Raw genomic sequence first — 10,340 nt, 5'->3', positions numbered from 1 at the left:
TGACCTTAAGCACAAATCAGCTTGAAACTTGAATTTTCCAGGCAAGAATTTTTTTGTTTATTGTGTTTAAATATGATGTTTATGCTTTAAATATGAGGTTTATACTTAATATTATTGATTTCATTGAAATTGAAGGTCATCGATTAGTAAATATGTCAGAAGTATTCTTAGCAATTGGTCGAGTGTGAATGCAAGAAATTTCTCCTCAGCCATAAATTTTCTATGAAAGTTTTTTGCAATGCTAATGATGGATGGATGTGTGTGTGTGTGTGTCTGTGTGTGTCTGTCTGTCTGTCTGTCTGTCTGTGTGTGTGTGTGTGTGTCTGTCAATCAGTGAGTGAGTGTGTGTGTCTGTCTGTCTGTCTGTCTGTCTGTGTGCGTGTCTTTCTGTGTGCATATGTGTGTGCGTGCGTGCACGCGCATGCATGTGTACGTGTCTGTCTGTGTGTCTATGTGTTTGTCTGTGTGACTGACTATGTGTTTGTGTGTCTGTCTGTCTATGTGTGTGTCTGTCTGTCTGTGTGTGTGTTTGTCTGTCCGTGTGTGTGTTTGTCTGTGTGTGTGTTTGTCTGTCTGTATATGTATGTGTGTGTGTTTGTCTGTCTGTATATGTATGTTTGTCTGTGTATACCCGTTCTATGTGTGTGTTTATCAGTGTGTGTCTGTCTGTGTGTGTTTGTCTATGTATGTGTTGTGTGTATCTGTCTGTGTGTCTGTCAGGTAGTCATAGAGAAACAGATAAAGCTTCAGAATATAAATTTCAATTTTATTGAATTCACTGTATATTGCATAAGGATCACTAACATAGGTGTGATACACTGTACATCTAGTGGAGTACACCGACTTTTCAGAAACTTTTTGATATGTCATCCATACGCATCCTGGCATGAAACTGCTTCGCTTCTGTTTGTCTATTTGAATTACACCAGTGGATCTACATAGGCTAGCTTAACTATGACATCATAATATAACACGTAATGTGATGTCATAATAGAGTAATGACATCAGATTTTTTTTTTTCTTGGCTAGAGTTATCTTCCTTGACAAATATTCTTCTTCATACAAAGGTGTCTTATTTTGACTTATGTTTATTAGATAAAAGCATGATATCAGGGTAATTTATTAAAGATGTGACGGTTTAGACGAACCAATTTTTAGGGCAAATTTCTCATTGAAATAAGTTTTTTTTTGAACTTGAAAAAAAACAAAAAACAGACTCTCCAGGATTGCTCAAGTTAACATCCTTACTGGCCATTTCAGGGTTTTTTTCTCTACAATTCCTTTTATTTCACATCAAATTTCCTTGAAATACAATTCTAGTCTTTATTTGGAATCAAAATCGCATGTATTTCACTCAGTTGTGGGTCTTTTATTCTATTTTCAACTTTACCAAGGGGAAGAACTCTGCTGGAAACAGTGATGTGAAGAGGGCAGTTTTTGTTCACTCATTTCAAGATATAATTAACAATAACTCCCCATGTATGATACATCATTTTACTCGGAAAAACTTAAATTTTTAAACAGTATAGGTATTTCATGATGTCGTAGAATTTCCGCAGTCTTTAAAGTCTCAATATACCTGGCGAATTGCCAATACGAAGCTAAAGTGACCAGGGTTAAAATGTAAATATGTTAAAAGAGTATTTTATAGAATTTAAATAGTTTCATTGTTATTGATATCTGTATTAATAGAGGGAGGTGACCATTCTACATTGATCCAGTGCCTTTTTATGGGATTCGAAACTGTGACTGTGAGATGTATGAGAGTTTGACTTCTAGGCGGGCAATTCTACTTTCACTTTAAACGGTAAGTTGAAAAGAGCATGCTGCATCTTTGATGTAAAATATCTCGAAAAGGAATCAAGGACCCTATTGCAAATTTGGCCTTGTTGGAAAGGTTAGGAATTTTGCTGAAAGTTGATATCTGTCATTATACTGGGGAAATTTTTTTTTTTTTGAATTAGGAGGGGTTGAAAATGGGTATATTTTCCTCATTTTTGTTGCTTTTTTACTTCCAAGATGGCAGGTGCCTGAGTGTATCTCGACCCATTTCCAGGCTAGCATCAGATGTCATGATGGACCTTTAAAATCTTTCACATGTGTGCTTTCAAGAACCATATACATTATTTTTGAAAATTGGTTGCCATGGTAATAAAATCTGAAAATTAACACATGGGCTTCTGAAGGCGAATTTTCCTCCATTTCCTGGTAGTTTGTGACCTTAAGCACAAATCAGCTTGAAACTTGAATTTTCCAGGCAAGAATTTTTTTGTTTATTGTGTTTAAATATGATGTTTATGCTTTAAATATGAGGTTTATACTTAATATTATTGATTTCATTGAAATTGAAGGTCATCGATTAGTAAATATGTCAGAAGTATTCTTAGCAATTGGTCGAGTGTGAATGCAAGAAATTTCTCCTCAGCCATAAATTTTCTATGAAAGTTTTTTGCAATGCTAATGATGGATGGATGTGTGTGTGTCTGTGTGTGTCTGTGTGTGTCTGTCTGTCTGTCTGTCTGTCTGTGTGTGTGTGTGTGTGTGTCTGTCAATCAGTGAGTGAGTGTGTGTGTGTGTCTGTCTGTCTGTCTGTGTGCATGTCTTTCTGTGTGCATACGTGTGTGCGTGCGTGCACACGCATGCATGTGTACGTGTCTGTCTTTGTGTCTATGTGTTTGTCTGTGTGACTGACTATGTGTTTGTGTGTCTGTCTGTCTATGTGTGTGTCTGTCTGTCTGTGTGTGTGTTTGTCTGTCCGTGTGTGTGTTTGTCTGTGTGTGTGTTTGTCTGTCTGTATATGTATGTGTGTGTGTTTGTCTGTCTGTATATGTATGTTTGTCTGTGTATACCCGTTCTATGTGTGTGTTTATCAGTGTGTGTCTGTCTGTGTGTGTTTGTCTATGTATGTGTTGTGTGTATCTGTCTGTGTGTCTGTCAGGTAGTCATAGAGAAACAGATAAAGCTTCAGAATATAAATTTCAATTTTATTGAATTCACTGTATATTGCATAAGGATCACTAACATAGGTGTGATACACTGTACATCTAGTGGAGTACACCGACTTTTCAGAAACTTTTTGATATGTCATCCATACGCATCCTGGCATGAAACTGCTTCGCTTCTGTTTGTCTATAGGGCGAGAAAGTCTCGAATTTACGTAACTTCCGGTTTAGGCACTGGAGATAAACAAAGACGCCACGAGGTTTTTAGGAATGCTGTGTTTCGTTACTGGCTGTAATCACCAGAGTTTGAGAGAAACTTGTAGTTTCTACAGATTTCCTAGAAAAAGTTTGAAGCAGTGGGAGAAATTGTGCAGGTGGGTAACGTAATCATATTGCAGGCGTGTTGTATCCTACGTGGCCTGGAAGAGGGGGGGGGGGTATTATATTGTACATGTATCAACTTTCACTACCATTTTACGTTTCTTTTCTACTTTTAATTCAAACGAAGTGGGGCACTGGGCCGGTAATCGTATTTTATCATTAATATACCCTTGTTAAAAAGGTGGGGGTTCCCACCTCTTACATGTGCTTACAAACTTGTCTCCAACACCTAGGGTACAAGACTGCCAGTCTGATCGACTTGGCTCAGGCACCGTCCCTTGGTACCCTCTGTGTTTGTGACAACATTGTATAATATTGTTTTACTTTACCTCCCATATAGCACACTTATTGTACAGTACATTTGCAATCAATATTGTGATGAGAATTCAATACATGTCAATGTTGAAACCCTTAACATGTGCATGGTACACATGTGTAAATTGTATCATGTAGTTATAATGTTTAATTGTTAATTTGTACATGCCCCCTGAGGGCCCTAGATTGGTGAATAAATAAATAAAATAAAAAATACAAGTGCAATATGCTTTGAAGATTAAAAGCATACTCTACCAGTCTCTAAGCCTAGTGCTTTATGTGTGAACAGAGGATGAATTGTATTTTCTTCTTGAATGTCCACTATATAATAATCCTAGAGGAGAACTTTTGGATAAGATATTTAAAACCTTTCCAAACCTAGTACTGCTTAACAATACTGATCTGTTTACATGGATTATGTCAAAATGAAGATCCTGAGTTTGCTGTTTTATTATGCCAATATTTAATTGTAAATTTCAATACAAAAAAACATCATACATTTACAATATAGTTATGTGTTTCTTGACTTTTATTATTGGATATATAATTGAATTGAAGTGCACATAAATGAGGAATGCTACACCAGAGAAATTTGATATGTACAACAATATCTTAAAATTAAAATCTTTCAAATTTACGTTATTTAGTAAAAAAAAAAAAATGTAGTTTTAGTCAGCATTAGTAGAAAGCAATCTGAGAATTTTTTGTTAAAACACCCTAGACTCGAACATGCAATCTACAGTTCAGCAGTCGGTGTTAACATATTTTCATCCATGTTTTAAAAGGAAGTATGTCATTATGACGATGTAGAGTACCTCCTTCATCAAGTTATTGTGCTCAATATGTGTAATTGAATTGATTCATGCATCAATTAAAGTGATGAGAGTAAAAAATAATTAATTTGATGTGCACATCAATTCAATTACAATTATTGCAAGCAATACTTGAATTGATGATATCTTCAAATAATTAAAGATGTCTTCAGTTATGTGAGTTAAGTGTTAATTTAGTGTTTCATAATAATTTACATTGTATATTAGACTTGTTGATTTTAAATACTCATACGTTTAATATATATGTAATGAATGGAACATATACTTTTTTAAAAGGGTCCTACTTCTCATCATATATCATTTCTTTTTCACCTTGCTGTATCCATATATGCAGATGTGTTCTATTTAAAGTTGACATAAAAGTATAACTGTTATACACCTTATTAATCCACAGGAGAAAAGATAGGACAGTGACCTCATCGGACAGAATATGTAGCTGTCATTTCAAAGATGGAAGGAAGGAGAAAGGCCCAACCTTGTTTCCTTGGAACCAGGGTACTTACTTTGACTTCCAGGATCCGAATACAATTTCACGGTAAGTAAAACAGTTGATACCTGATCTATTTTATAAAGTGATTTGTCTTCCACCATTTACATCAGTTTCTTCTCATTTTAGACATCAATCCAGACAAGCTGACCCTTGTACAGAAGAAGAGACTGAGACAGCTGTTACATGTAATGACAGAGAACCTTTGACTACAAATGAGACTGTTGATCTGGAGTACACTTATATGCGGTCCTATACATCTCTTGTACAAGAGATCAAGGTGATTAATTTTTAAAAACTTAAATCTTTTTGGTAGATTTAGATGTATGTATATCATAATTCACCTTAAATGTATGTTTAAAATAATCAGCAATGATGGTTTATATTGAAGGGACTTGAAAAGCAAATTGCAGAGTTGCAGACAGAAATTAGTTACCTCCAGTCCAAAAAACATCCTGTAACAGTTGCCAAAATAATGGAAAATGAAAAGAAGGTATGAGAAATGAATTCCAAAATGATTGATATAGTTCTCCTTACAAATTACTTAGTTCCCAAAGTGTTTTTATTCAATTTTAAGATTTAAGGAGGTATACTACACCAGAGAAATTTGATGTAGATGTAAAGTGGAGGAAATGTACAACAATATTTTGAAGTTGAAATTTTTCAAATTTACTTTATTTTGTAAAAAAATACAGTTTTAGTAGAAGGTAATCTGAAAAAAATTTAAAACCCCTGCTGGACTCGAACCTGTGACCTACAGTTCAGCAGTCGGTATTCTAACCTACTGAGCTACTCGGCTAGGTTTTTAAATGGAAAAGGAAAACTCAAATATTGCTGATATCGAATTTTTCATCCATGTTTTTAAAGGAAGTCAGCCATTGTGATGATGTAGATTACTACCTTAAACACTATATGAACATTTTATAGCTATAGTTTACCTATTTATTTTAGATGATGATGTACACCTCTTTAAAACCAGAGATATTTAGCATCATAGACACAACATTACAGCGGTTCCCTCTGGTATATGTGGATGGGTGGACTCCAAGTGCTTTTTCGAGGTCGGACCAACTTTTCATGACATTGATGAAACTGAAGCTGAACTGTCCCCTCCTTGACCTTGCCGAACGATTCTGTACCAGCAAAGCCACAGTACATAATATCTTCATTACCCATGTTTTTGCTTTGCATGAAGTGTTTTTTGTAGGCATGATGGAAAACAATATGCCATCTCTTCTGAAATGCAAGTCATCAATGCCATCAAGCTTTGGAGATTTCAGTTGCTGTCGTCTGGTAATTGATGCCACAGAGGTGACGCAGGATGTCCCTGGTCAGGACATGGCAGCTCAATCCCAGACATATAGCTCATACAAAAATCGACACACTGTAAAGGCAGTAACAGGTGTTGCTCCTAATGGAGCAGTTGTGTACGTTAGCAAACTTTATCCTGGCAGTACCTCAGATGTGGCTATAGTGGAACACAGCAACATGTTAGCTAAGTTATCGCCTGGGGACATGATCTTGGCAGATAAAGGTTTTACGATCTATTCACTTCTTCCTCAAGGTGTTCACTTGAATATTCCCCCATTCCTTAAAGATAAGGGACAATACACACCAGCTGAAGTTCAGGTTTGCAGAAAGATAGCTCGTTCAAGAATCCATGTTGAGAGAGTGAATGAGAGGATAAAAAAATTTGAGATTCTTTCACATATTCCCCAGCAATTTCGCCACATTAGCACAAAGATTTTTCAAGTTTGTTCTATGCTTGTAAACTTTCAAGATCCAATGATCGCTGAAATTGCAGATAATTACACTTCCAATCAGTAAATTGATATGGTTGTTTATCTCTTTCAATCTATAGAGAAGAATACTATGTGGTTAACTGGCAGGTAAAATGTGGTGTACATTGTGTTGATATTCATGAATGAAGTACATGTACTGAAATGTAAAGGAATGCACCTCATTTTATTAAATGTGCATAAATGTTCAACCAATCTAGTTGTTTTCTATTTCAATGTCTAATTTCAACAAGTTAAGATAGTAATCTATTTTGCAGTGTGTGTTGTTACTAAAAGAGAGCCATCATGGTTTAATTGCCATAACTTTCGAGCATAGGTCTATTTTGAAACCTTTCACCAGCATTTGGTTATGTTTCAGCAACATGAGTTTATCAATATAAGAGAAGAAGAAAAAACTAAATAAACTGACATTTTACTTCTGAACAATGGGGATTATTTGAGTGAAGTAAAAGTCAATAAGTTTTGCAATGTTCTGGTCCCATGCACTGTCTTGAAGAACCCTAACTATGGCAATGTCCTTGGTGGTCCACACAACAAAGTCACAGGCGGATTTGTTCTGAATATGTAGCTGTCCCTGTACTTGATTGTAATAGATGTGATCTTCCTTTAGCTTGTACATCTGTCTGCCATCATGAACCTGGAAGTCTAGCAATATAAAATTCATATGAGTCAATGAATTTTTTTTCAATTTGCTATAGGAGATAACTAATTCAAGAATATGAAATACCTAAACAGAAGTCTTTGATTGATAAAATGGCCTCAGGAATAGTCATATTCCTGGCACTGAAAGGACATTTAACTTCCAAAATATCTGACATCAATTTCATTGTCTCCAGTATGTCTGTCAGTTGAGCTACTTGATGGTTATATTTATGCGTTGCTGCACGGCGGATAATCCCATCAGGACTTGCCCCTAAAACACCACTTTCATGTAGCCACACCCCTGAAAAGGTTTGGACACAATGTTGTGTATTGACTTATAAAATTGTATACTGAGTCTGTGTATTTTAAGCAAAAATATGAAATAATCTCTTGGTATAATGTAGCATTTACTGTAACATAACTATCATAAAAAGAAAATTATACCTGTTTCTTCAACAACTGCATCACCGTATGAGCAATACTTTGCTTTGGCAACTGACTCATTGTTGATACCCCATAGAATGGCATCTTTTGTTGACAAATCATAAGAGCCCAGAACCTGTTTGAATAATGATGGAGGAAACCTGAAACAATATTACCAAAATGATTTAAATACACATTGAGGTGTAAAACATACTTTAGGATTTATTTTCAACATGATCAATCTGATTCAATATTAAATTTATTAAAGAAGAATGACGTTTTACCTATTTCGTCGGATAGCAGCAAGCACTTTACCAAAGTTGGATGCAGTTAAGCGGTTTTTCCTGACCAAAGCCCAAAGATGGTTGTTCCTCTGCCCAACAGTCAATTGTGCAACCTGAAATTACACGAGTTATTCTAATGTTATTTAAATTTTTTCTACTAAAATATTTTTATCTATTGCCTTTGAACTGACTTCATCAATTTTTTTTTTACCTAAGGATATGACTAACTGTACATGTATCTACCTGCTCTATTTTCTCCCTTTGGATAGCAAGATTTGTCTTCAACCACTGTATCTTGTCTGTAGCACTAGTGTAAGCTTCTCCCAGCAATAAATCTTCTACATAAGGAATATCCAGTGTAGGGGATGGGGGTTCTTTTGACACTATCCACAGCATAGCTACATGTAAAATTTGTGTTCATGAATGATTTACAATCAATTTATGAATAATTATTCATGAAATTTTAACATCAATAGAGAAATGTGAGTTTTAAACTATATATATATATGCTAGAAGATAATGATTTCCAATTTAATACAATGTACAACATGTTTATGTTTTATGCCATTATTGATAAACTTAAGTGATGGAATGTTGCATTACAACAAATAAATCTTCTAGTAGGAAAATAAACCTCAAAACAAACTTTAGAATATGATACATGTTAATAACAATAAAAATGAAAACATGTACCAACTGCACTCAAAGCCCATTGTTGTTAAAGTTTTGATATGATGTAAAATCACACTTTTTTGTTCAGCATAAAACTGAACTACTTAATATCAATAGTCCCTATTATAGGGTAGAAAATCCAGCATTGAGTATTTGTAGGCCCAGTATTCAAATATGAAACAATTGAACATTTTAAAACAAAAACGAAATCACCAAAAAAAAAAACAACATATTTTCGAGCATAATCTTAAACCTGAAAATCGACCAAGAGCATTAAGTTTATCACACAGGAAAGCAACATCTGTATCATCAACTGGTCTTGATGTAGCCCTAACAGAACAAAGTAATTAGATAGCATATTAAGTCTCTTGAACCCAATACTGTTTAGAACAATGCAAGAAAAATAAATAATTTTAGAATATAAAAATCTATTATATCCATGGGACATCTAAAGTTCACTCCATATAACCGTAATACCAGCATAAAAAGATAAGCAGATGATTTTATCAACAAGTTTATAATGATAAATAGTTCAACTACCCATTTAATTGACACACTATTTCATAAAATATGATACTTTAAGATAATTTGTTTACTTTCTTCATATTCTTAAGAATACCTGTAATTGGCCACTTTTTGTGAAGGTGGAAAAAGCTCATCCATAGTGGTTGTTTTCTTTGGTGGTGCTTTCTTAGGATGCTGGATCCAAGAAGCCCTCACATCCGTCTTGCTAACATTCTTATAGCTAAATAGAATATTATAAAGTTTTATAACTATTCATATATTAAAAAAATCTAAGGCATGCATACTTTCAACATTTCATACCCATATAAAAGGAGAGATGCCTTGTGGTGACATTTATCCTGCCCGTTCACACAATCACATATGCTGTCAGAAACTGTGTGATTATCCCCTAATGTGACCTAAATGAAGGAACAGAATGAATACTTTCTGACAAGTTAAAAAAAATAATTAGTAATATTGAGGTGAAAATTGACACAGAACGTGCACTTACACTGACGTGGTAACTTCTGTCTCTCATACTGGCGTGAACTCTTCCCTGGGCGTAATTAAGTTCGGGATCGAACATAAACTTTAGTACATGGTCTGCTTTTACCGCTAACTCGGACTTTTGATGAAGTTTTTTGGTTCCAGACACGTAATTCAACCAATATAGGATGGAAAATGCCATCCTGTTATCTATTTACCGTTACCACGTGGATTTGTTTATCTCCAGTAGCTAAAATCTCGTTCAATCTCGTCAAATTACGCACTTCCGCTTTCTCGCCCTATTTGAATTACACCAGTGGATCTACATAGGCTAGCTTAACTATGACATCATAATATAACACGTAATGTGATGTCATAATAGAGTAATGACATCAGATTTTTTTTTTTCTAGGCTAGAGTTATCTTCCTTGACAAATATTCTTCTTCATACAAAGGTGTCTTATTTTGACTTATGTTTATTAGATAAAAGCATGATATCAGGGTAATTTATTAAAGATGTGACGGTTTAGACGAACCAATTTTTAGGGCAAATTTCTCATTGAAATAAGTTT

The 10,340-nt window shown here is 34.7% G+C and overlaps 2 protein-coding genes across 3 annotated transcripts; one reads left to right on the top strand and one right to left on the bottom strand.

The window, feature by feature from the left end:
* The first annotated feature begins 1,697 nt into the window (after positions 1 to 1,697).
* On the top strand, positions 1,698 to 6,948 carry LOC125681560 (uncharacterized). Its single transcript, XM_048921718.2, has 5 exons — positions 1,698 to 3,316; positions 4,866 to 5,006; positions 5,088 to 5,238; positions 5,350 to 5,451; positions 5,910 to 6,948. The coding sequence occupies exons 1-5, from the start codon at positions 3,213 to 3,215 to the stop codon at positions 6,783 to 6,785; spliced, it is 1,374 nt and encodes a 457-aa protein (XP_048777675.2). The 5' UTR covers positions 1,698 to 3,212; the 3' UTR covers positions 6,786 to 6,948.
* Positions 6,949 to 7,153: 205 nt separating this feature from the next.
* On the bottom strand, positions 7,154 to 10,075 carry LOC125681636 (uncharacterized). Of its 2 annotated transcripts, XM_048921800.2 has the most exons (8): positions 9,794 to 10,075; positions 9,604 to 9,701; positions 9,398 to 9,523; positions 8,350 to 8,504; positions 8,107 to 8,219; positions 7,844 to 7,983; positions 7,485 to 7,700; positions 7,154 to 7,402 (listed from the first exon to the last, which is right to left on the bottom strand). In XM_048921800.2, the coding sequence occupies exons 3-8, from the start codon at positions 9,435 to 9,437 to the stop codon at positions 7,170 to 7,172; spliced, it is 897 nt and encodes a 298-aa protein (XP_048777757.2). In that variant the 5' UTR covers positions 9,438 to 9,523; positions 9,604 to 9,701; positions 9,794 to 10,075; the 3' UTR covers positions 7,154 to 7,169. The 2 variants fall into 2 exon arrangements, with proteins under 2 accessions (XP_048777757.2, XP_056007362.1); XM_056151387.1 differs by having other exon boundaries at positions 9,604 to 10,075.
* Positions 10,076 to 10,340: the final 265 nt, after the last annotated feature.

Source organism: Ostrea edulis, chromosome 10 (genome assembly GCF_947568905.1).
Source record: "Ostrea edulis chromosome 10, xbOstEdul1.1, whole genome shotgun sequence".
In the NCBI taxonomy this organism is placed as follows: Eukaryota; Metazoa; Mollusca; class Bivalvia; order Ostreida; family Ostreidae; genus Ostrea; species Ostrea edulis.
This window is presented reverse-complemented; position numbering and strand designations above follow the sequence as displayed.

Bases quoted from the DNA above. Each gene is read 5' to 3' on its own strand.
- LOC125681560 (XM_048921718.2), top strand. From the start codon at position 3,213: ATGCTGTGTTTCGTTACTGGCTGTAATCACCAGAGTTTGAGAGAAACT. The intron at 3,317-4,865 runs GTGGGTAACGTA...ATTAATCCACAG, and splicing joins CAGTGGGAGAAATTGTGCAG to GAGAAAAGATAGGACAGTGA. The intron at 5,452-5,909 runs GTATGAGAAATG...TATTTATTTTAG, and splicing joins TAATGGAAAATGAAAAGAAG to ATGATGATGTACACCTCTTT.
- LOC125681636 (XM_056151387.1), bottom strand. From the start codon at position 9,437: ATGAGCTTTTTCCACCTTCACAAAAAGTGGCCAATTACAG. The intron at 7,701-7,843 runs GTATAATTTTCT...AAACCTTTTCAG, and splicing joins TGCAGTTGTTGAAGAAACAG to GGGTGTGGCTACATGAAAGT. The intron at 7,403-7,484 runs GTATTTCATATT...TTATATTGCTAG, and splicing joins AATCAAAGACTTCTGTTTAG to ACTTCCAGGTTCATGATGGC.